The sequence below is a fragment of the Podarcis vaucheri genome (assembly GCF_965113315.1).
Source record: "Podarcis vaucheri genome assembly, chromosome: 13".
NCBI lineage: Eukaryota > Metazoa > Chordata > Lepidosauria > Squamata > Lacertidae > Podarcis > Podarcis vaucheri.
Genome location: NC_138751.1, coordinates 48,773,522 through 48,791,617, shown reverse-complemented (window position 1 = coordinate 48,791,617; position 18,096 = coordinate 48,773,522). Strand labels below are relative to the sequence as shown.

General features: G+C 45.8%; 1 protein-coding gene across 2 annotated transcripts in view; it reads right to left on the bottom strand.

The window, feature by feature from the left end:
• Positions 1–18,096, bottom strand: part of EIF2AK3 (eukaryotic translation initiation factor 2 alpha kinase 3) — a 42,887-nt gene that overhangs the window by 3,794 nt on the left and 20,997 nt on the right. The window contains exons 8-15 of one of the 2 annotated variants that reach the window (XM_082194734.1): positions 16,520–16,642; positions 14,865–15,085; positions 13,886–13,995; positions 12,061–12,183; positions 11,062–11,211; positions 5,711–6,485; positions 2,572–2,739; positions 1,013–1,114 (exon numbers count right to left, since the gene is read on the bottom strand). In XM_082194734.1, the coding sequence (XP_082050860.1) occupies positions 1,013–1,114; positions 2,572–2,739; positions 5,711–6,485; positions 11,062–11,211; positions 12,061–12,183; positions 13,886–13,995; positions 14,865–15,085; positions 16,520–16,642 (1,772 nt within the window). Of the gene's footprint in view, positions 1–1,012; positions 1,115–2,571; positions 2,740–5,710; positions 6,486–11,061; positions 11,212–12,060; positions 12,184–13,885; positions 13,999–14,864; positions 15,086–16,519; positions 16,643–18,096 lie in introns of both variants that reach the window. The other variant, XM_082194733.1, reaches the window with a different exon arrangement.

Genomic DNA, 18,096 nt, shown 5'->3' with positions numbered 1-18,096 from the left:
ACTTTGCAGTTCATTTGACCGCCAATAGGTGGTCACAGTAACTGCCATGGATGCTGTAGTTCAGATTCCTGCTTTATAAGGGGTTGGACCAGATGACCCCTAGGTGCACCCAACTCTACAATTTTATGGACGGCCAGCCCAGGAGAGCTGTTTAATGAAGGGGGGGAGCAGGCAGTGTGCTGGATCCAGTCTCTCCCCCCCCCCCAATTGAATGCTTTTGGGCTTGGTACACATTTCAGGTTCCATGGAAGCTCGTATCCCTTTTATATGTAACATTTGGAGGTTTCCCTTTAGTGGACGAACATATTTTAAAAAGAATAATTTACAAAATCAAGCCCATCAATTACCAGAGCAAAGGCCCACTGTTATGCTGCTTATTTTGGGGTGGTGATGGTGGAGAGATCACATCTTGCTTCTGATGCAAGAAAGCTTCCCAAAATAGGTATTGCAACCACCATTCCCTTTATATTGTACAAGCTTTCAAAAGTGTGCAATACAAAAAACTGATATGAAAACCAGCCCCAACTTGGATTCAGGGTGGCGCTGTGGGTTAAACCACAGAGCCTAGGACTTCGAAAGCACACCACTGCAAGTAGATGAATAGGTACCGCTCCAGCGGAAAGGTAAACAGTGTTTCCGTGCGCTGCTCTGGTTTGCCAGAAGGGGCTTAGTCATGCTGGCCACATGACCCGGAAGCTGTACGCTGGCTCCCTTGGCCAATAAAGCGAGATGAGCACTGTAACCCCAGAGTCGGCCATGACTGGACCTAATGGTCAGGGGTCCCTTTACCTTTACCTTACAATCTACATGGCAACATACTTTTACGGGTGTCCCTGCCTACAGTGTCTCCAGAACACCCAAGGTGTATTTAGTTTGCTTCTCAAGCGATATTATAAACCCACAACTCCATGCCAGTACTATTTTGCACACCCAACTTTTATCTTATTACTAAGCTAAAATCTACTTTCTCACTGGGAAGAGATAAGGATATCTTCTAGGAGGAGGTACCTACCCTGACTCTCTCCATTTGAGTGCTGAAAGGGTAAAGGAGCTCAAACAAGATCAGCCCCAAAGAAAAGATATCCACTTTGTGTGAATAAGCGTTTCCATAGACCTAGAGAATTCAAGACAAAAAAAGTGATGGTCAAGCAATTGGATCTTTTGAACTCATACAGGCCACAATTATTCCTTCCTACACCTGTCTCTGACCAAACCCAACAAAATATACAGAACTGGAGCGAACTGTGTATCAGCTGATATCTAATCATCTTTAGCTGGTTTTAATAAACGTTAATGGATAATAATTTCATTGTAAGACACCACAATTAGTTGAAGAGCATGAAAATGGTACAGACTTACTATGCCTGTAACTCAAAAATCTACTTCATAACAGCAGCCAACTAATACATGCAACAATACTGAGGAATGTGGGAAACTCTTTCACACATATACACCAACCCATGAATGGTGTGTATTTTCGAATAAAATGTTATTCGCAACAGTAACCCCTCCCTCTAATAAACTGTAACCAAGCGGCACCAACCGAGAAGAGAATGGGATGTTCAGGGGTCCCATGAGGCTGCAGAGATAAGCATCTTTAGAAAGAACCCTAAGGGACTCCAGCTCAAAACAGACCAATGAGGACAGCGCATCCATTAAGAGTCCCTTGAAGGGTGAACGGATAGCAGGGACAGGATGGACTATAATGCAAGAGGGCGTGGCTGGCTGGACAGGAAACGGGCACTTCACACTGCAATGTTTTATTGCAGGCCACACTTGCAAATAACTGTTCCTTGACACCCTATACAGTGCTCACTGGAAGGACAGATCCTGAAGCCGAGGCTCCAATACTTTGGCCACCTCATGAGAAGAGAAGACTCCCTGGTAAAGACCCTGATGTTGGGAAAGATTGAGGGCACAAGGAGAAGGGGATGACAGAGGACGAGATGGTTGGACAGTGTTCTCGAAGCTGCTAACATTAGCGTGACCAAACTGCGGGAGGCAGTGGAAGACGGGCGTGCTCTGGTCCATGGGGTCACGAAGAGTCGGACACGACTAAACAACAACAACTGTCTGAAAACACGTAATGACACCCAGAAATATTTTAAAACATTATTCTACATTTACAAAAAGTTGAAGTTATATGATTCTCCAGTGTACAGAATTTTTAAAAACCAGCCACCAATGAATGTAATGAAAGCCAATATAATATTTAAAGCCTGAAAAGGCTACATACACTCTCAGCAGTCCTCACTACAACCTTGTAGAATGGAACAGAAATATTATTATTATTATTATTATTATTATTATTATTATTATTATTATTATCTGATTTTATTTACCGCCTTATACCTGGAGGTCCCTATTCCCATATTGTAGAGGAGTGCTAAGACTGGGGAAAAGAGTTGTTTGTCCAATGTCACTTAGTCAGCTTGTACAAGATTTTAAAAAAACCAACAGCTTCTTGGTTCACAGTTCATATTTACAGTCAATAAGCTACTCTAGCATCTAGGTTTTAAAAATTAAAGTGGCATTTAGCTCTGCTGATTAAAACCAAGGCATAAGGCGCACCTGTTCTGGGCTCATGTAGAGCTTGGTCCCAACTTGCCCCGTGTGCCTGTCATAAGCTGGCATTGGTGTTAGAACAGAGTTGTCTTCTTCGTCTTGGTCCATTTCAGTCACGAGTCCGAAATCCCCAACTTTTACTATGTCATCCATTGTGAAAAATATGTTGGAGGGCTAGAAGAAAAACAGATCGAGTGAGCACATGGAGGACCAAGTCAATATATTAAGTAAGACCTAGCTTGCTGTCCACATCTAGCAGGTCCTGTTCAACTGTGTCAATACATTTTCCTAATTTGCTGAGCCCTACAACATTTGGGACGTGGGTGGGACTGTGGGTTAAACCACAGAGCCTAGGACTTGCCGATCAGAAGGTCGGCGGTTTGAAACCCTGCGATGGGGTGAGCTCCCGTTGCTTGGTCCACGTTCCTGCCAACCTAGCAGTTCGAAAGCATGTCAAAGTGCAAGTAGATAATTAGGTACCGCTCCGGCGGGAAGGTAAACGGCGTTTCCATGCGCTGCTCTGGTTCGCCAGAAGCGGCTTAGTCATGCTGGCCACATGACCCGGAAGCTGTACGCCGGCTCCCTCGGCCAGTAAAGCAAGATGAGCACTGCAACCCCAGAGTCAGTCACGACTGGACCTAATGGTCAGGGGTCCCTTTAGCTTTACCTACAACATTTGTGAAAGATAGCCTTTGTTTATCCAAAACGTAAAACACACATGTGCTGATCTGAAAGCCATCCTGAAGATTCTGTTGACTTTGCTGCAGGACAATAGCTTAAAAATAAAATAGAAGCGGTGGTGGCACACTTTACAGGTGTAAAGCAGAAGCAGAGTGTCCCACAGTGGCAGAATTATGCCAAACAAGGATAGGGGAAGTGAGGTGAGAAGCACACACCTTTCTCCCTCTTCCTCCTGCTTGCCGTTTGCTCTGTGACTGAAACTCCTTGGTTTCAAAGGCCAGATTGTACCTGCTCTAAAGCTCACAGAAGTGCAACCAAGTCCTTGAAGGAACTTTCCCCCTCTTTTGAGAGCGCATCCGCCACCTTTCTGCCTTATGTCAACCCCCAAGGTGGTTCACATTAAGAAGCTGCCACTGCAGCTGGGGGCAGCATGGGGGAGATCAGGGGAAAAGTTATCCGAGTTGCCAAAGCCATTGCTGATCCCTTTGAGACTGCATAGCCTTCTCTTCAGTGGAGGGCAATGATCCTTGAAGGCAACTGGAAAGGTTGAAGAAACCAAAGGAATCAACAATGCTCTCAACTGAAGATGATTGCCACTGCTCCCACTTAAGCTGCAGTGTTTTTAGTAGAAGTGTTTTGCCTTGGTTTGCTTCTTGGCCATAAGGGACCTTCTGACGCCTGAATGGCTTCTGCTGCACTGAAAGTGGTACATGACCAATGGACAGAAACCAAGGACATGGTGTATTCATCATCACCCTTACACATTCGTAATATTTTTCCCAAGTACTAGATTAAGGCCTTAGCGCTATGGGTTAAACCACAGAGCCTAGGACTTGCCGATCAGAAGGTCAGCGGTTCGAATCCCCGCGATGGGGTGAGCTCCCGTTGCTCGGTCCCTGCTCCTGCCAACCTAGCAGTTCGAAAGCACGTCAAAGTGCAAGTAGATAAATAGGTACCGCTCTGGCGGGAAGGTAAATGGCGTTTCCGTGAGCTGCTCTGGTTCACCAGAAGTGGCTTAGTCATGCTGGCCACATGACCTGGAAGCTGTACGCCGGCTTCCTCGGCCAATAAAGCGAGATGAGGGTTGCAACCACAGAGTTGGCCACATCTGGACCTAATGGTCAGGGGTCTTTTACTTAAGTGCATAAGCCAGAAACAAATACTCTAGTGCCCAATAAAATGGGGAACCTGGTATTACACGTTTTGGGATTGTAGTCAACTTAGTTCTACTCAGTGAAGGCCCACCAAGTAAGGCATGCATTGAATGGGTCGACTCTGAATTTGACTAAGCTCCCTCTTAAATCAGACTGCCTCGAAAATACTCCTCAGATTCTTTTCAGTTTATAGACATGCTAGAGGATGAAGGGACATGCGAAGATATACAAAGGGGAACAAGTGAAAGCTTAAGCTGCATGTGTAACACACATCTACAACTAATGAACAGGAAGGATGCTCTGACACAGGTAGAATGCACAAGAAGAAATAATCATATGGAGAAAGAAATCTGAATTGATGTAACCAACTGCTTCAGATCCTATCAAGTATATTTCAAAGAGAACAATGGTTTCTTAAGGTCAGGTCAGAACAGCAGTTCCTTGAAAAGCTGTATAGTGGTACCTCGGGTTAAGTACTTAATTCGTTCCGGAGGTTCGTTCTTAACCTGAAACTGTTCTTAACCTGAAGCACCACTTTAGCTAATGGGGTCTCCTGCTGCTGCCGCACTGCTGGAGCACAATTTCTGTTCTCATCCTGAAGCAAAGTTCTTAACCTGAAGCACTATTTCTGGGTTAGCAGAGTCTGTAACCTGAAATGTCTGTAACCTGAAGCGTATGTAACCCGAGGTACCACTGTATCTTAAATCAAACAGAGTGAAGTTGCACATGGAAGATGTAGCAACTACTGTGGGAGCATTGTGCTACAGTTCCCAGTTTGGACTCTGGGTCAGCCACACTAATCCCTCATTTGATACTCTGCTAAAGGGCAAAGGGACGCGGCTGGCGCTGTGGGCAAAACCTCAGCGACTAGGACTTGCCGATCACATGGTCGGCGGTTCGAATCCCCATGGCGGGGTGCACTCCCGTTGCTCAGTCCCAGCGCCTGCCAACCTAGCAGTTCGAAAGCACCCCCGGGTGCAAGTAGATAAATAGGGACCGCTTACTAGCGGGAAGGTAAACGGTGTTTCCATGTGCTGCGCTGGCTCGCCAGAGCAGCTTCGTCACGCTGGCCACGTGACCCGGAAGTGTCTGCGGACAGCGCTGGCTCCCGGCCTCTAGAGTGAGATGAGTGCACAACCCTAGAGTCTGTCAAGACTGGCCCATACGGGCAGGGGTACCTTTACCTTTAAAGGGCAAAGAGCAATGAACACAATTCATGGGGTTCCCAAGCATGCACATGCAGACTCCTAAATAGCTTGTGCTAAGGAACTGAAAGTTTATAGTCAACGGTGTTGTTTTCCGGTACAAACCTTGAGGTCCCGATGCATTAACCCTTTCCCATGCAGAAACTGAACAGCTTCTGCTATCTGTAGAAAGATCAGCAGGCAATCTGTCCTGTCTCTCTCCTCTATCGTACATCTTCTGTTCATCCAGTCTTTGAGGTTTTCTTTCCTACAGAGCTGCATCTGAATGTAAAGGTACACTTTTGGAGTGGTAGGCATGGCTTTTTGTGCAGAGTTCTTAGAGAAGTCTAGACTTAAGGTCGTTGGTCTTGGCGGAGAAACAGACAAAGGGCTTGTGGAAGAGGACTTCCTGTTACTGGATCCTTTTGTGCTTGTTGCTTTATCCTCACAGTGGCTATTGTCAAGTGAGCCGTCCGTGTTACTTTCTTTACTAGAAGTATTATCACAACCGGAGTCTTCAAAGACAATAGACGAAGAGGTCCTCTCCCTCACTCTCACTGCTGGCATGGCTGGAAGACAAAGTTCAAAGGAGTTTCCAGGATCATTTTCATCAACAGTACTACCCTCCATATCACAGTCGGCAAGGAAGCTGTCTTGCATGTTTGACACAGGATCTGCCAACTGGCTCAAGTCTCCGTTATCAATGGCAGAGAATTCCAAAGGGGAGAACTGGCTCTCTGATGAATCCGATTGGCCACAAGGTATCCCAACAGAAAGCAAGGTCTTCCTTTCTACAGATGTAGCAATAACTTCAATGTGTTCCTTTGCAGAGAATGGCTCAGTTCTAATTTTAAATGATGGCACTTCCATTGGGCTGGGAGAACTGAGTGGCCAATCAGTACTTAATTAAAAAAAAAGGAGAACAGAACATTACAAAACTTTTGGTCATTTAAAAATGCATTACCTAAAGAACAGTATCAGCATAGCTTTGGATTTTCTTTCTCAAAATACTGTAGAAGTATAAACAAGTTAAACTAAAATAAAGAAAACTGTCACCACCTACTGGGAACCACCATCAAATATTTTTTCACCATTATTTTTTCAACCATCAGTGTTTTACCTTTTTTTTTACCTATGGACAGTATAACAAGGAATGTCCCCTGAACCCTGTGAGGTGGCACTCCTACCACCAAATGTTCCAGAAAACCACATCACTGATTGGACAGGACACAGCATGAGGTTTCATCCTCACCCCTTTTCTAATCTCCCCCTATTAAAGAATCTAGGGCAGGTAATTCTTTAAAAAGCAATACAATCAAAAATTTAACTTACTTTATGCAAAAACAAATTTGAGATAGCCCATGTTTGCTTATCCCTAACCTTCAATCTGTTCTAGGTTCCCCTGTAAGTCAATTCCTTATAAGCCATTTCTAAGTCTACAGTGTGCCGTAGTCACCTTCTATTGGAAATAAGTGCAGGGACGCGGGTGGCGCTGTGGGTAAAAGCCTCAGCGCCTAGGGCTTGCCGATCGAAAGGTCGGCGGTTCGAATCCCCGCGGCGGGGTGCGCTCCCGCTGCTCGGTCCCAGCGCCTGCCAACCTAGCAGTTCGAAAGCACCCCCGGGTGCAAGTAGATAAATAGGTACCGCTTACCAGCGGGAAGGTAAACGGCGTTCCGTGTGCTGCGCTGGCTCGCCAGATGCAGCTTTGTCACGCTGGCCACGTGACCCGGAAGTGTCTCCGGACAGCGCTGGCCCCCGGCCTATAGATGTGAGATGGGCGCACAAACCCCAGAGTCTGTCAAGACTGGCCCGTTCGGGCAGGGGTACCTTTACCTTTACTTACCTGTAACGCACATTCTTCAAGTGGCCTTCTGCAAAGGTACACATACAGAAATTGCAGCTCCACAGAGCAGCATCCTGGAAACTTCTAAAGCTAAAAATGGTGGGAGATTGTTACCCCTTCCCTGGAGAAAGAAGTTCACTACATTACGCCTGTGCCTTGCTGGGCAGGTGAGTGAGTGCCTTCCCATTCCTAAGTACCCACTTCTGGAAGACCAACCGAAAAGAGAGCCTGCAGGGGGAAGGAGTAACTGAACAGAAGGCAGTCAAAGAATCTTCCTTACAAGTAAGCAACCTGCCTTGCCTTGTTTGAAGTTTCTTACAGGCACACATATGGCAGAGTAGCTGGCTGGCTTACTGGTGGTGAGTGAATACTAGTCAGCTGAAGACACTACAGGGACCACCATTCCAAACACATGCATATAGAATGGACCAAAAGGGTGCTGTCTTGCCAAATGTTTGAACGTTCAAAATGTGGACTGTCCACTCCACATCATTCTTAGCGTCAGAGAAGAACGCATGAAGGACCAAGTCCCGATTCAAAAAGTGATGACTAGTTGCACTTGAGCAAAGAGCCTGAAACATTCTGCCAAAATGATAACAACCCAAAAAAGCAGTTTTGTGAGACATAACTGCGGTTCACAGGTAGCCAGAGGCTAAAACAGGCAGCTGCAAGTTAAGCCCAAGCTCCATAAAGGGATGGACACATAGGCAGGAAAATGGGAGTTACAAAATAATGTCAGAAGATACTTATAAGGGATGAGACCACACTGAGTAGTAAACAACTGAACAGCAATAGGCTGATAAGCAGAAAAGTGAAGAGGCAGGGAGGAGCTAGCCAGATCCAGGGCATGTTCCAAACTCAACGGGGGCAACTAAAGGCAATGTATCCTGTGGAGCCATATATGATTTCTGAGTACCTAGCTTCTACAAGTTCAAAAGTACCATAGATGTAAAGGGACCCCTGACCGTTAGGTCCAGTCGCAAACAACTATGGAGTTACGGCGCTCATCTCACTTTACTGGCCGAGGGAGCTGGCGTACAGCCTCCGGGTCATGTGGCCAGCATGACTAAGCCCCTTCTGGCGAACCAGAGCAGCACACGGAAACACCATTTACCTTCCCGCCGGAGCGGTACCTATTTATCTACTTGCAATGCGTGCTTTCAAACTGCTAGGTTGGCAGGAGCAGAGACCGAGCAACGGGAGCTTACCCTGTTGCGGGGACTCGAACCGCCGACCTTCTGATCGGCAATCCCAAGGCTCTGTGGTTTAACCCACAGCGCCACCCGCATCCCTTCAAAAGTACCATACCCCAAGGTTAAATAGGGGATGAAAGCTTCTACTGCACAAAGAAGTAGCAGCCCATTTAGCTAATGGGGCCTTCCGCTGCCGCTGCACCTCCTCACCACCATTTCTGTTCTCATCCTGAAGCAAAGTTCTTAACCCGAGGTACTATTTCTGGGTTAGCAGAGTCTGTAACCTGAAGCTTCTGTAACCTGAAGTGTATGTAACCCGAGGTACCACTGTACTAGCATTGTTTTTATACTTCTTGTTATGTGCAGATGATGCCACTTGGTAACTTTGGGGCACTTTGAGATACTTGGATCCCATGTCCCAGTAACCCCGGAAGCCAAAAATGCTCATTGTGCATGAAGAGGTGTATTCTCCCACATTCAGAGGCATGGTGCCCATTGCAGGCATGTCTTAAATATTTTTCCTGTCTTCTCTATATTAATCATCACTTCACTTGACATTCATTCAATGTTCTTCTTGTCATTCCATCTGTGCTCAGACTCAGATAGTCCGTAAGTGGGTTGTGCAACTGACTCAGCTTGCCCTTCTCCCTGTGAGTCAGTGTCCAAGCCACTGTCGGTTGCCTAGGTCACAGCTAAGTCCCTGGGCTTTGACTACATAGTTTTTACAATATTCCTTCAAGCCCAAACAATGCACGGAGCTTACAAGGGTCAATGATGCCGATAGAATCCCATTTGAGAATCCAGGCTGTGCTGAAAGTTGTACTAAAGAAGTCTCAGAACTCGAAGGCCTCAACCCTCAGAAAGCAGAAATGCCAGCATCAGGGTCAGGAGACAAACCCTGTCCAAAAGCCAGCAGATTGGGTCATGCCAGGGTAATGTGATGTTAACATATGAGCGTGCTGGAGGTGAAACAGTTAAACAGGTTACCTAATCAGGACCCAGGGGGTGGCGTCAGAGGGACTATAAAACCAGCTCTGGGAGGGGCAAAGGGAGGAGTTCGTTGAGGAGTTCATTGGGAGTTGGGTGGTTGGTTGGAGTGGGAGTGAATTGGGATAGAGTTTGTGAGTAGGTTGAGTTGGTGTAGCGAAATAAACTGAGTCAGGAACAGTTAGGGGCTAGGAAGACAAGTAAATATCTGAGAGGTGGTTTACTGAGTGAGAGCAGGTAGTGGAAGTTATAGGTCTGGATAGGCACCCCATGAATGTGATTGACAGATACCGTTTATGAAACCACACGCTTGTTACACTGCAATAAATAAACAGATGTTTATGTTCCAATTTAAACCCTAACTGGACTCAGTACTGTACCAGGTAGGGCCTGGGTGGTGGCAGTGAGAAATAGTGGTGGCACAGGGATCAATAGACGGTGAAACGTCCGGGGACCCTGTGCGATCGCCACACAAGGGTCAATGATGCCGATAGAATCCCATTTGAGAATCCAGGCTGCGCTGAAGGTTGTACTAAAGAAGTCTCAGACCTCGAAGGCCTCAAACCTCAGAAAGCAGAAATGCCAGCATCAGGGTCAGGAGACAATCTCTGTCCAAAAGCCATTACAGGTTTTTAAAGCCCATTCCCACAAAGCAACAAAGTGCAGAGTACTATTTAATCAAGCCTGCTTAGTAAACCTGAGGCGGAAAATGCACAATACCACCCTTTGCTCCTCTCCGAAGAAGAAAGGCTTGTTGTTCCTGGGGACTGGGGACCTTCATCCCATAGCAATGAGAGTTTTAAAAGGTGTCATAGTACATGCAAGGCCAGGCAGTTCTCATGGCTACTGAAGGCCTAAGAAATAACTTACAGGGGGAAAAGCCCACAAAAGCTCAAGAGTAAATTCTCCATGATGCTCCTCTGAAACTTCTCTTAAAGGGAGGAAGTGTGCTTTCTCCCACCTTTTTAAGCTCTATAAGTCTCTGATTATTGTACTAACATCTCACTTTTCTTCCATCATGGATTTCAAAGTGGGGGTTCTCAGATAAATCTCCCATCCCGGCACCAGCCAGACCAAAGCCTGCTTAGCTTCTACAAGGTGGTTGCATCATTTGCCTGAGACCATGTCCTGTTTCCTGTGCAGCTGCAGTTCCTGTATGTGTACTTGCATAAAGCCCATAAAGAAAAAACAGAAGTTTTGAAACAAAGCAGTAAGATGAGCCAGCCGAGAGGCTGTCCAAGTACATGCATGTTATATTTTAAAAGCTAGTGCGAAACAAATCCGGTAGAAGATAGGAATAGCTAAACAAGGACTCATAGAATAGACAATTTTTATACAAACTAGAAGTTACAGTGCAGAAATATAGAGCTTTCTCATTTCTTGCAGTTGGAGTACAATACTTTCCAGGGAAGTATAATACTTTCCCGAGACTTTCCAGGAACTGAAAGTGATACCTTTCGTCTTTTAGCCACAGTTTGTCCATTCTTTCCTGCCAGCTTTCAGGCGGCGCTTCCAGCCATGCATTGAAATAGCGAACAATACAAGGGTGTTCAAGTTTTGCTAATGCTTTTACTTCCCGCATCACCTTCTCACGAGCCAATTCCCTAAAATTGAAAGGGTCATAATGTAAATTAAAGAAGAAGTCAGTTCTCTGTGGGGGATGAACTGGAACGACTTTTAACTGTCATGGTTATTTTAATTTATGAAAGACAAAATTCTGCTTCGAGTCTCATGCTCTGGTGTGTGGACACCACACTACAGGTACACTTTGTAAACAACAGGTAAGTGCAGCAACTTATTATTAACACAGTTTTTTCTCTTGCTTTGTTGGGATGAGAAAAAGTACCCAAGAAAATGTTCAACAATGCCCCAGGAACTCTTTTGGTGTGCAAGACATGTCCTAGGATGAGACCAAGTAGGACTGACATGTGGACCACAGTGCCACCTAGAGATGCATCACAGAAAGGAAACTAGAAAATAAAGTGTGCATGCACACGAAAGCTCATACCAAGCTTCAGATGTGTATCTGAAGAAGTGTGCATGCACACGAAAGCTCATACCAAGAACTAACTTAGTTGGTCTTTAAGGTGCTACTGGAAGGAATTTTTTTATTTAGAAAATAAAAGACATTTACAGTGGTGCCCCGCAAGACGAATGCCTCGCAAGACGAAAAACCCGCTAGATGAAAGGGTTTTCCGTTTTTTGATGCGCTTTGCAAGATGAATTTCCCTATGGGCTTGCTTCGCAAGATGAAAACGTCTTGCGAGTCTTGAGATTTTTTTCGCTCCCCCCCCTTTTTCTAAGCCGCTAATAGCCTTTTAGCCGCTAAGCCTTTAATAGCCGCTAAACCGCTAATAGCGCTAATCGGGTTGCTTCGCAAGACGAAAAAACCGCTAGACGAAGAGACTCGCAGAACGAATTATTTTCGTCTTGCGAGGCACCACTGTACTCACCTATTTGGAAGACGAATTCTTTTAATAGCGTAGTTGCAGTCATCCACTTTATTTCTGGCTTCAAACACTACTCCAAATCCTCCACGACCTAGACACTGAATTGGCTCAAAGTCTGTTAGATATCTGCAAAAGAAAGGAAGGAAAATGCTTGTGATTAAGATCTGATTATGATGATGATGATTAGCAGTTCATCTAAAATACTGTCATACGTCGAGTTGTGTTTGCTTCATGTTGTATTTTTTCAGGTTACGAACGCGGCAAACCTGGGAGTGTTTACTTCTAGGTTTGCCGCTTTGTGCATGTGTGATCTGTGTGCATGCGCAGGAGCGCTCTATCGCATTGCACGCATAAGCGATGGTCTACTTATGGACTTTTTGGGGTGCAAACGGCACCCTGGAACGGATTGCGCCCGTAAGTAGAAATACCACTGTACTAGACGTATTTTGGTTTACTTTTGAACACAACAGTGGTATAAGTACATTCTGCCAAATATTCCTCTTAAAACATAGGAAGATTCCTTACACCGTATCAGCCCATTACTATGTCCAGCTGGGTATTGTTGAAGCGAGATGAGCGCCGCACCCCATAGTCACATTTGACTGGACTTAACCGTCCAGGGGTCCTTTACCTTTATCTGTTGACAATGACTCAGAGCAGCTCTCCAGGGTTTCATACAGCAGTCCTGCCCAGCCCTAACTGGAGAATCTGGGGCCTTCTGCTCACAATGCATGTGCTCTTATCACTGAGCTAAAACCTACCACGCTGTACTCCAATGTAACATCTTCTGGCAACTAGAGCATTTTATTTATTTATTTAAGGAAACCCTTTCCACGCAAACGGCATCTTTTAAGTAAGGAAGCCTCCAACAGCACCAACTCCATGTTTCAGAGCCACAACAACAGAGAGGCATACACTTTCCACTTAAAGGTAAAGGACCCCTGACCGCTAGGTCCAGTCGTGGCCGACTCTGGGGTTGTGGCGCTCATCTCGCTTTATTGGCCAAGGGAGCCGGTGAACAGCTTCTGGGTCATGTGGCCAGCATGACTAAGCCACTTCTGGCGAACCAGAGCAGCGCACGGAAACGCCGTTTACCTTCCCACTGGAGCAGTACCTATTTATCTACTTGCAGTTTGATGTGCTTTCAAACTGCTAGGTGGGCAGGAGCAGGGACCGAACAATGGGAGCTCACCCCATCACGGGGATTCAAACCACCGACCTTCTGATTAGCAAATCCTAGGCTCTGTGGTTTAACCCACAGCGCCATAACATATACTTTCTATTTAAAGGTAAAGGTAAAGGTACCCCTGCCCGAACGGGCCAGTCTTGCCAGACTCTGGGGTTTGTGCGCCCATCTCACATCTATTGGCCGGGGGCCAGCGCTGTCCGGAGACACTTCCGGGTCACGTGGCCAGAGCCGCACACGGAACGCCGTTTACCTTCCCGCTGGTAAGCGGTACCTATTTATCTACTTGCCCCCGGGGGTGCTTTCGAACTGCTAGGTTGGCAGGCGCTGGGACCGAGCAGCGGGAGCGCACCCCGCCGCGGGGATTCGAACTGCCGACCTTTCGATCGGCAAGCCCTAGGCGCTGAGGCTTTAGCCCACAGCGCCACCCGCGTCCCCACTTTCTATTTATTTCCTCTTAAAAACTGTACCTTGTGCTATGTAGGAGGCTGCTTTTAAAGCTCCCCCGAGTTTGGGGGATGGCTTGTTGAGTTTTACAGAGAAGGAGAATTGCTTTTGGAAAGAGGGACTCAGAAAGAATGCAAGTCCATTACATTCCAAATGGTGCACAGAAGAGAGGGAGAGAAAAGTAATTGCTTTTACCTTGACACATATCCCGAGTTCTGAAAGTCTCCCCAGCTGTTATCTTTAGCCTGTCCAACTGCAGGTTCATATTTACTGTCCGTCTGACACTGAGTTTCAGACTCCTTCCGCTGCTGAGATAGGAACAGACTGTTTATAACTGAGGCAGCTCAATACTAACTTTATTGACAAGGATGGAAGAACAAAATTTAAAAAGGTAGTGCTACATCCTGGTCACCACACACAAAAATTGGGGGAGGGGAGAGAGAAGGGACATGATCTTCATAAGCTAACATTTGGAGGTTGTTTTAGGTAACAGTAACTTCCTGCATGACATGGCAGGGAGTTGCTTTGAGGACAAAGCAATAGTTTGCTAACAACATTTTTCCACACCCTTCTAATAGTAAATGAGCTTTTCCACTCTGCAGTGACACAGCAGAGGCTTGTTGAAGCCTTGAAAACCTTTAAATAATTAAAAGTAACTAAGCTGCAAGATGGGATAGGCACCGAGGGAGTGGTGTCATCATTCACAATCTCGGGTAAATCGTAACTGCACATGGCAATTGCCACGTGCTTGACACCTGGAATAACATTTTATCATTTATAAACTGCCTCAAACTCTAGACGCTGTACAACCGTTTGTCAGATAATTAGAAAAGAGGAAGGTAAAGAGTTCACTACATCTAGAACTGCGAAAACATGACCATTGCAACTGCAATGTGGAAGCTTCAAAGCACAGCTTCAAAGGGAAGTTCTTGCTCTGGATGTAACTACCTGGTTGTATAAATTTCTATTAAAAGTAATGATCAGGACAAGTGCCTGAGACAATCTAGTAGTCAGTTCTTATGACAACCTACTGATTTATGTGAAACCAAAGCAAGCTCGTATTAAGTTCATAAGCGCTGCATTTCATTACTTGAATAAATGCAATCTAAAACATGAAAAGCCTCAAAAGGGAAAACATGCAGTTACACTTCAAGAATCGATTCACTCTACTTACTCGATTGCGAACATGCGGATGGAAAAGTCTACGCACAATAAAAGTTGTGGCCACAATGCATAATATGATGGTGCTAATGATTTCTTTCCACCAGTGCAGAAGTAGAACTGGATCTTTTTTGCGGATGTTTTGTGGATAGTTCATGTCAGCAAATCTCACAGTGATCTGGGTGCTTCGTCTGTGCCTCTCTCGAGTGTAGTAGGGCAAAAAATAACCGTTATCTATATTTTTTTAAAAATGAACAAAGGGTATAAGAATGTTTTCGTAAATCTACAAACCACCAGGTAGTACTAATCTTTCGATAAATAAAATTTCCCCTTTCAAATGTTGTTGACCAGTGAAAACCCCATGTAGTGGCCAAAGACACTGGCTAGAATCTAAAGAATATGTCCAACTTTAGGCAAATCCAGTGAGAATTTTGATATTTTGCCCTTTGAACAGTGACTCTCTATACCAGGGATGTTCAAGAAGTCGATAGCGATCTACTGGTAGATCCCCGTGGGGTTTTGGTAGATCGCGGCCGATCTCTGGCTCCCTTTCCTTAGAGTTGCTAAAACTGACTCCTGTCACACCCCCTCGCCCTGCCCTCCATTGTTGTATGATCTCTGTAAGGGAAGAGAATAGGTTTCTCAGTGCTGCTGTTCTGATCCATAACGATGTTTTTGTGAGTGACTTTGCCCCTTGCCTTTAACCCCCCCAAAAGAGAACTCTCCCCGCCAAAAAGCTTTTTAAAAAATGGGGCTTTCCTCCTCCCTAAAAAAAGCTCCACAACTTTGAGCTGAACCCCCCAGTTCACTGTAGATCACTGCCAGTTTTTAATTCTGAAAGTAGATTGCAGTCTCTTGAGAGTTGGCCACCCCTGCTCTATACCATAGTAGAAGATTTTTGAAACCTCATAGAAAGCTACCAAGTCAAACCATTGGTCCTTTTGGTTCAGTACAGTCTACAGCAAGTAGACTGGGGAATCTTTGGCCCTCTGTATGTTTCTGAGCTACAACCAGCTAGCATGATGGGAATTGTAGTTCTGCAACATCTGGAGGGCTAACAGTTCCCCACACTTGGTCTATGCTAAATGGAAGGCTTTCCTGGATTTTAGGTCTCTCTTAGTCCTAACTGGAGATACCAGGGATTGAACCTGTGGACTTTCCTCGTGGCTCTCCTTCCTTTCAAGATGGGTTTTGCAATGGAGGCTGCTCTTCAAGAATGATGCAGAAAGCCTCCTTGGGCTGAGGTTCTCTATAGGGCTGACAAACTCTTCCAGTACAGTGGTACCTCGGCTTAGGAACTTAATTCATTCTGGAGGTCCGTTCTTAACCTGAAACTGTTCTTAACCTGAAGCACCACTTTAGCTAATGGGGCCACGCCGCTGCTGCACGATTTTTGTTTACATCCTGAAGCAAAGTTCTTAACCCAAAGTACTATTTCTGAGTTAGCGGAGTCTGTAACCTGAAGCGTCTGTAACCTGAAGCGTATGTAACCTGAAGTACCACTGTATTCAGAAGACAGCCATCTCAATTTATTTAGGGGCTAACAATTAGGGTTCCACAGATACTATGATTTATTTCAACTAGGTTTTGTTACTGTAAGTATAAAAAGGAGCTAGGGTTTTCACCTATCAAAACCATGGATGAAAACAAAGCATAGCTCACACACACCATAGGGATACTGCAGGACGGAAAGGGCACCATTACTGTATTCTTCATGGGAAAACTTGTCATTGCTGAGACATTTGTCAAACTCATCTGATCCCACCAGCACAGGAGTTCTAGAAGGAGAATCTAGAAACAACGCATAATTTTCAGAGTGAGTCTGTTTCACACATTACATTTGAATGAGCATTCCTGCAGGCATAAAACCTTTCAGAAATCCTAAATAGTGCTTCTAGAAATGGCTACCATCATCCAGAGCAGGGGTGAGGAACCTTTTTGGCCTGGTGGGCCAGATCTTCATCTTCCTCCACACTGAGGACCAACATAATAATAATAATAATAATAATAATAATAATAATAATAATAATAAAATTTATTTATATCCCGCCCTCCCCAGCCGAAGCCGGGCTCAGGGCAGCTTACAACAATAAAATAGTACAACATACCAAAATCATTCATTATAAAATTAACTCAAATCAAACTGATGGCAACCACTGGGCCAGAGCTCTGTGCAGCTTGCCAAAGGAGGGAGTCAGGCTGTGCCCTGACCAAAGGCCTGGTGGAACAGCTCTGTCTTGCAGGCCCTGAGGAAAGATGTCAAGTCCCGCAGGGCCCTAGTCTCTTGTGACAGAGTGTTCCACCAGATCGGAGCCACAGCCGAAAAAGCCCTGGCTCTAGTTGAGGCCAGCCTAACCTCTCTGTGGCCTGGGATCTTCAAGATGTTTTTATTTGAAGACCGTAAATTCCTCTGTGGGACATACCAGGAGAGGCAGTCCCGTAGGTGCAAGGGTCCTAGGCCGTATAGGGTTTTAAAAGTTAAAACCAGCACCTCAAACCTGATCCTGTACTCCACCGGGAGCCAATGCAGCTGGTATAGCACCAGGTGAATGTGATCTCGCAGCAAGGACCCCGTAAGGAGTCTCGCCGCGGCATTCTGCACCCGCTGGAGTTTCTGGGTCAGTCTCAAGGGCAGCCCCACGTAGAGCGAGTTACAATAATCCAGACTGGAGGTGACCGTCACATGGATCACAGTGGCTAGGTCAGGGCGAGAGAGGTAAGGAGCCATGGAAAGGGAGGTGTCAAAGATTACACCCAAACTCTTAACGGACGGTGCTGGCATTAATTGCACCCCCGCAAGAGATGGGAGTTGCCCCCCCCCCCCATTAGACAGGTACCACATCATGATGACAGGTAACTGACAAGTGGGTGGTCCTGCCCACCCTGGAAAGTTGACCTGACGGTGGAGAGAGACAGTCAGCTTTGCTAGCACATTCCCCACTGGGAAAATACTAGTAAAGCAGCACCAAGCAGGACTGAAACTCACCAGTCAGGTGACTGATTGACAGGTGGGTGTAGTTGGGGGCTTTGGGGGGGGGGATTGCCTTGCAAGCCAAATTTGGATCACCTGGCAGACACCTGGCCTGCAGGCTGGAGGTTCCTTACTCCTGTTCTATGAATTTCAAGTTTTTCTATTGCCAGAAAAAACGTACACCTGACAATCGTTAAAACGCCTCAGCTGGAAAGCTCAATAAGCAGTGATAGTTTTTCTGTGGAAAATCCTCCATTTTTAGAAATGCCTTATG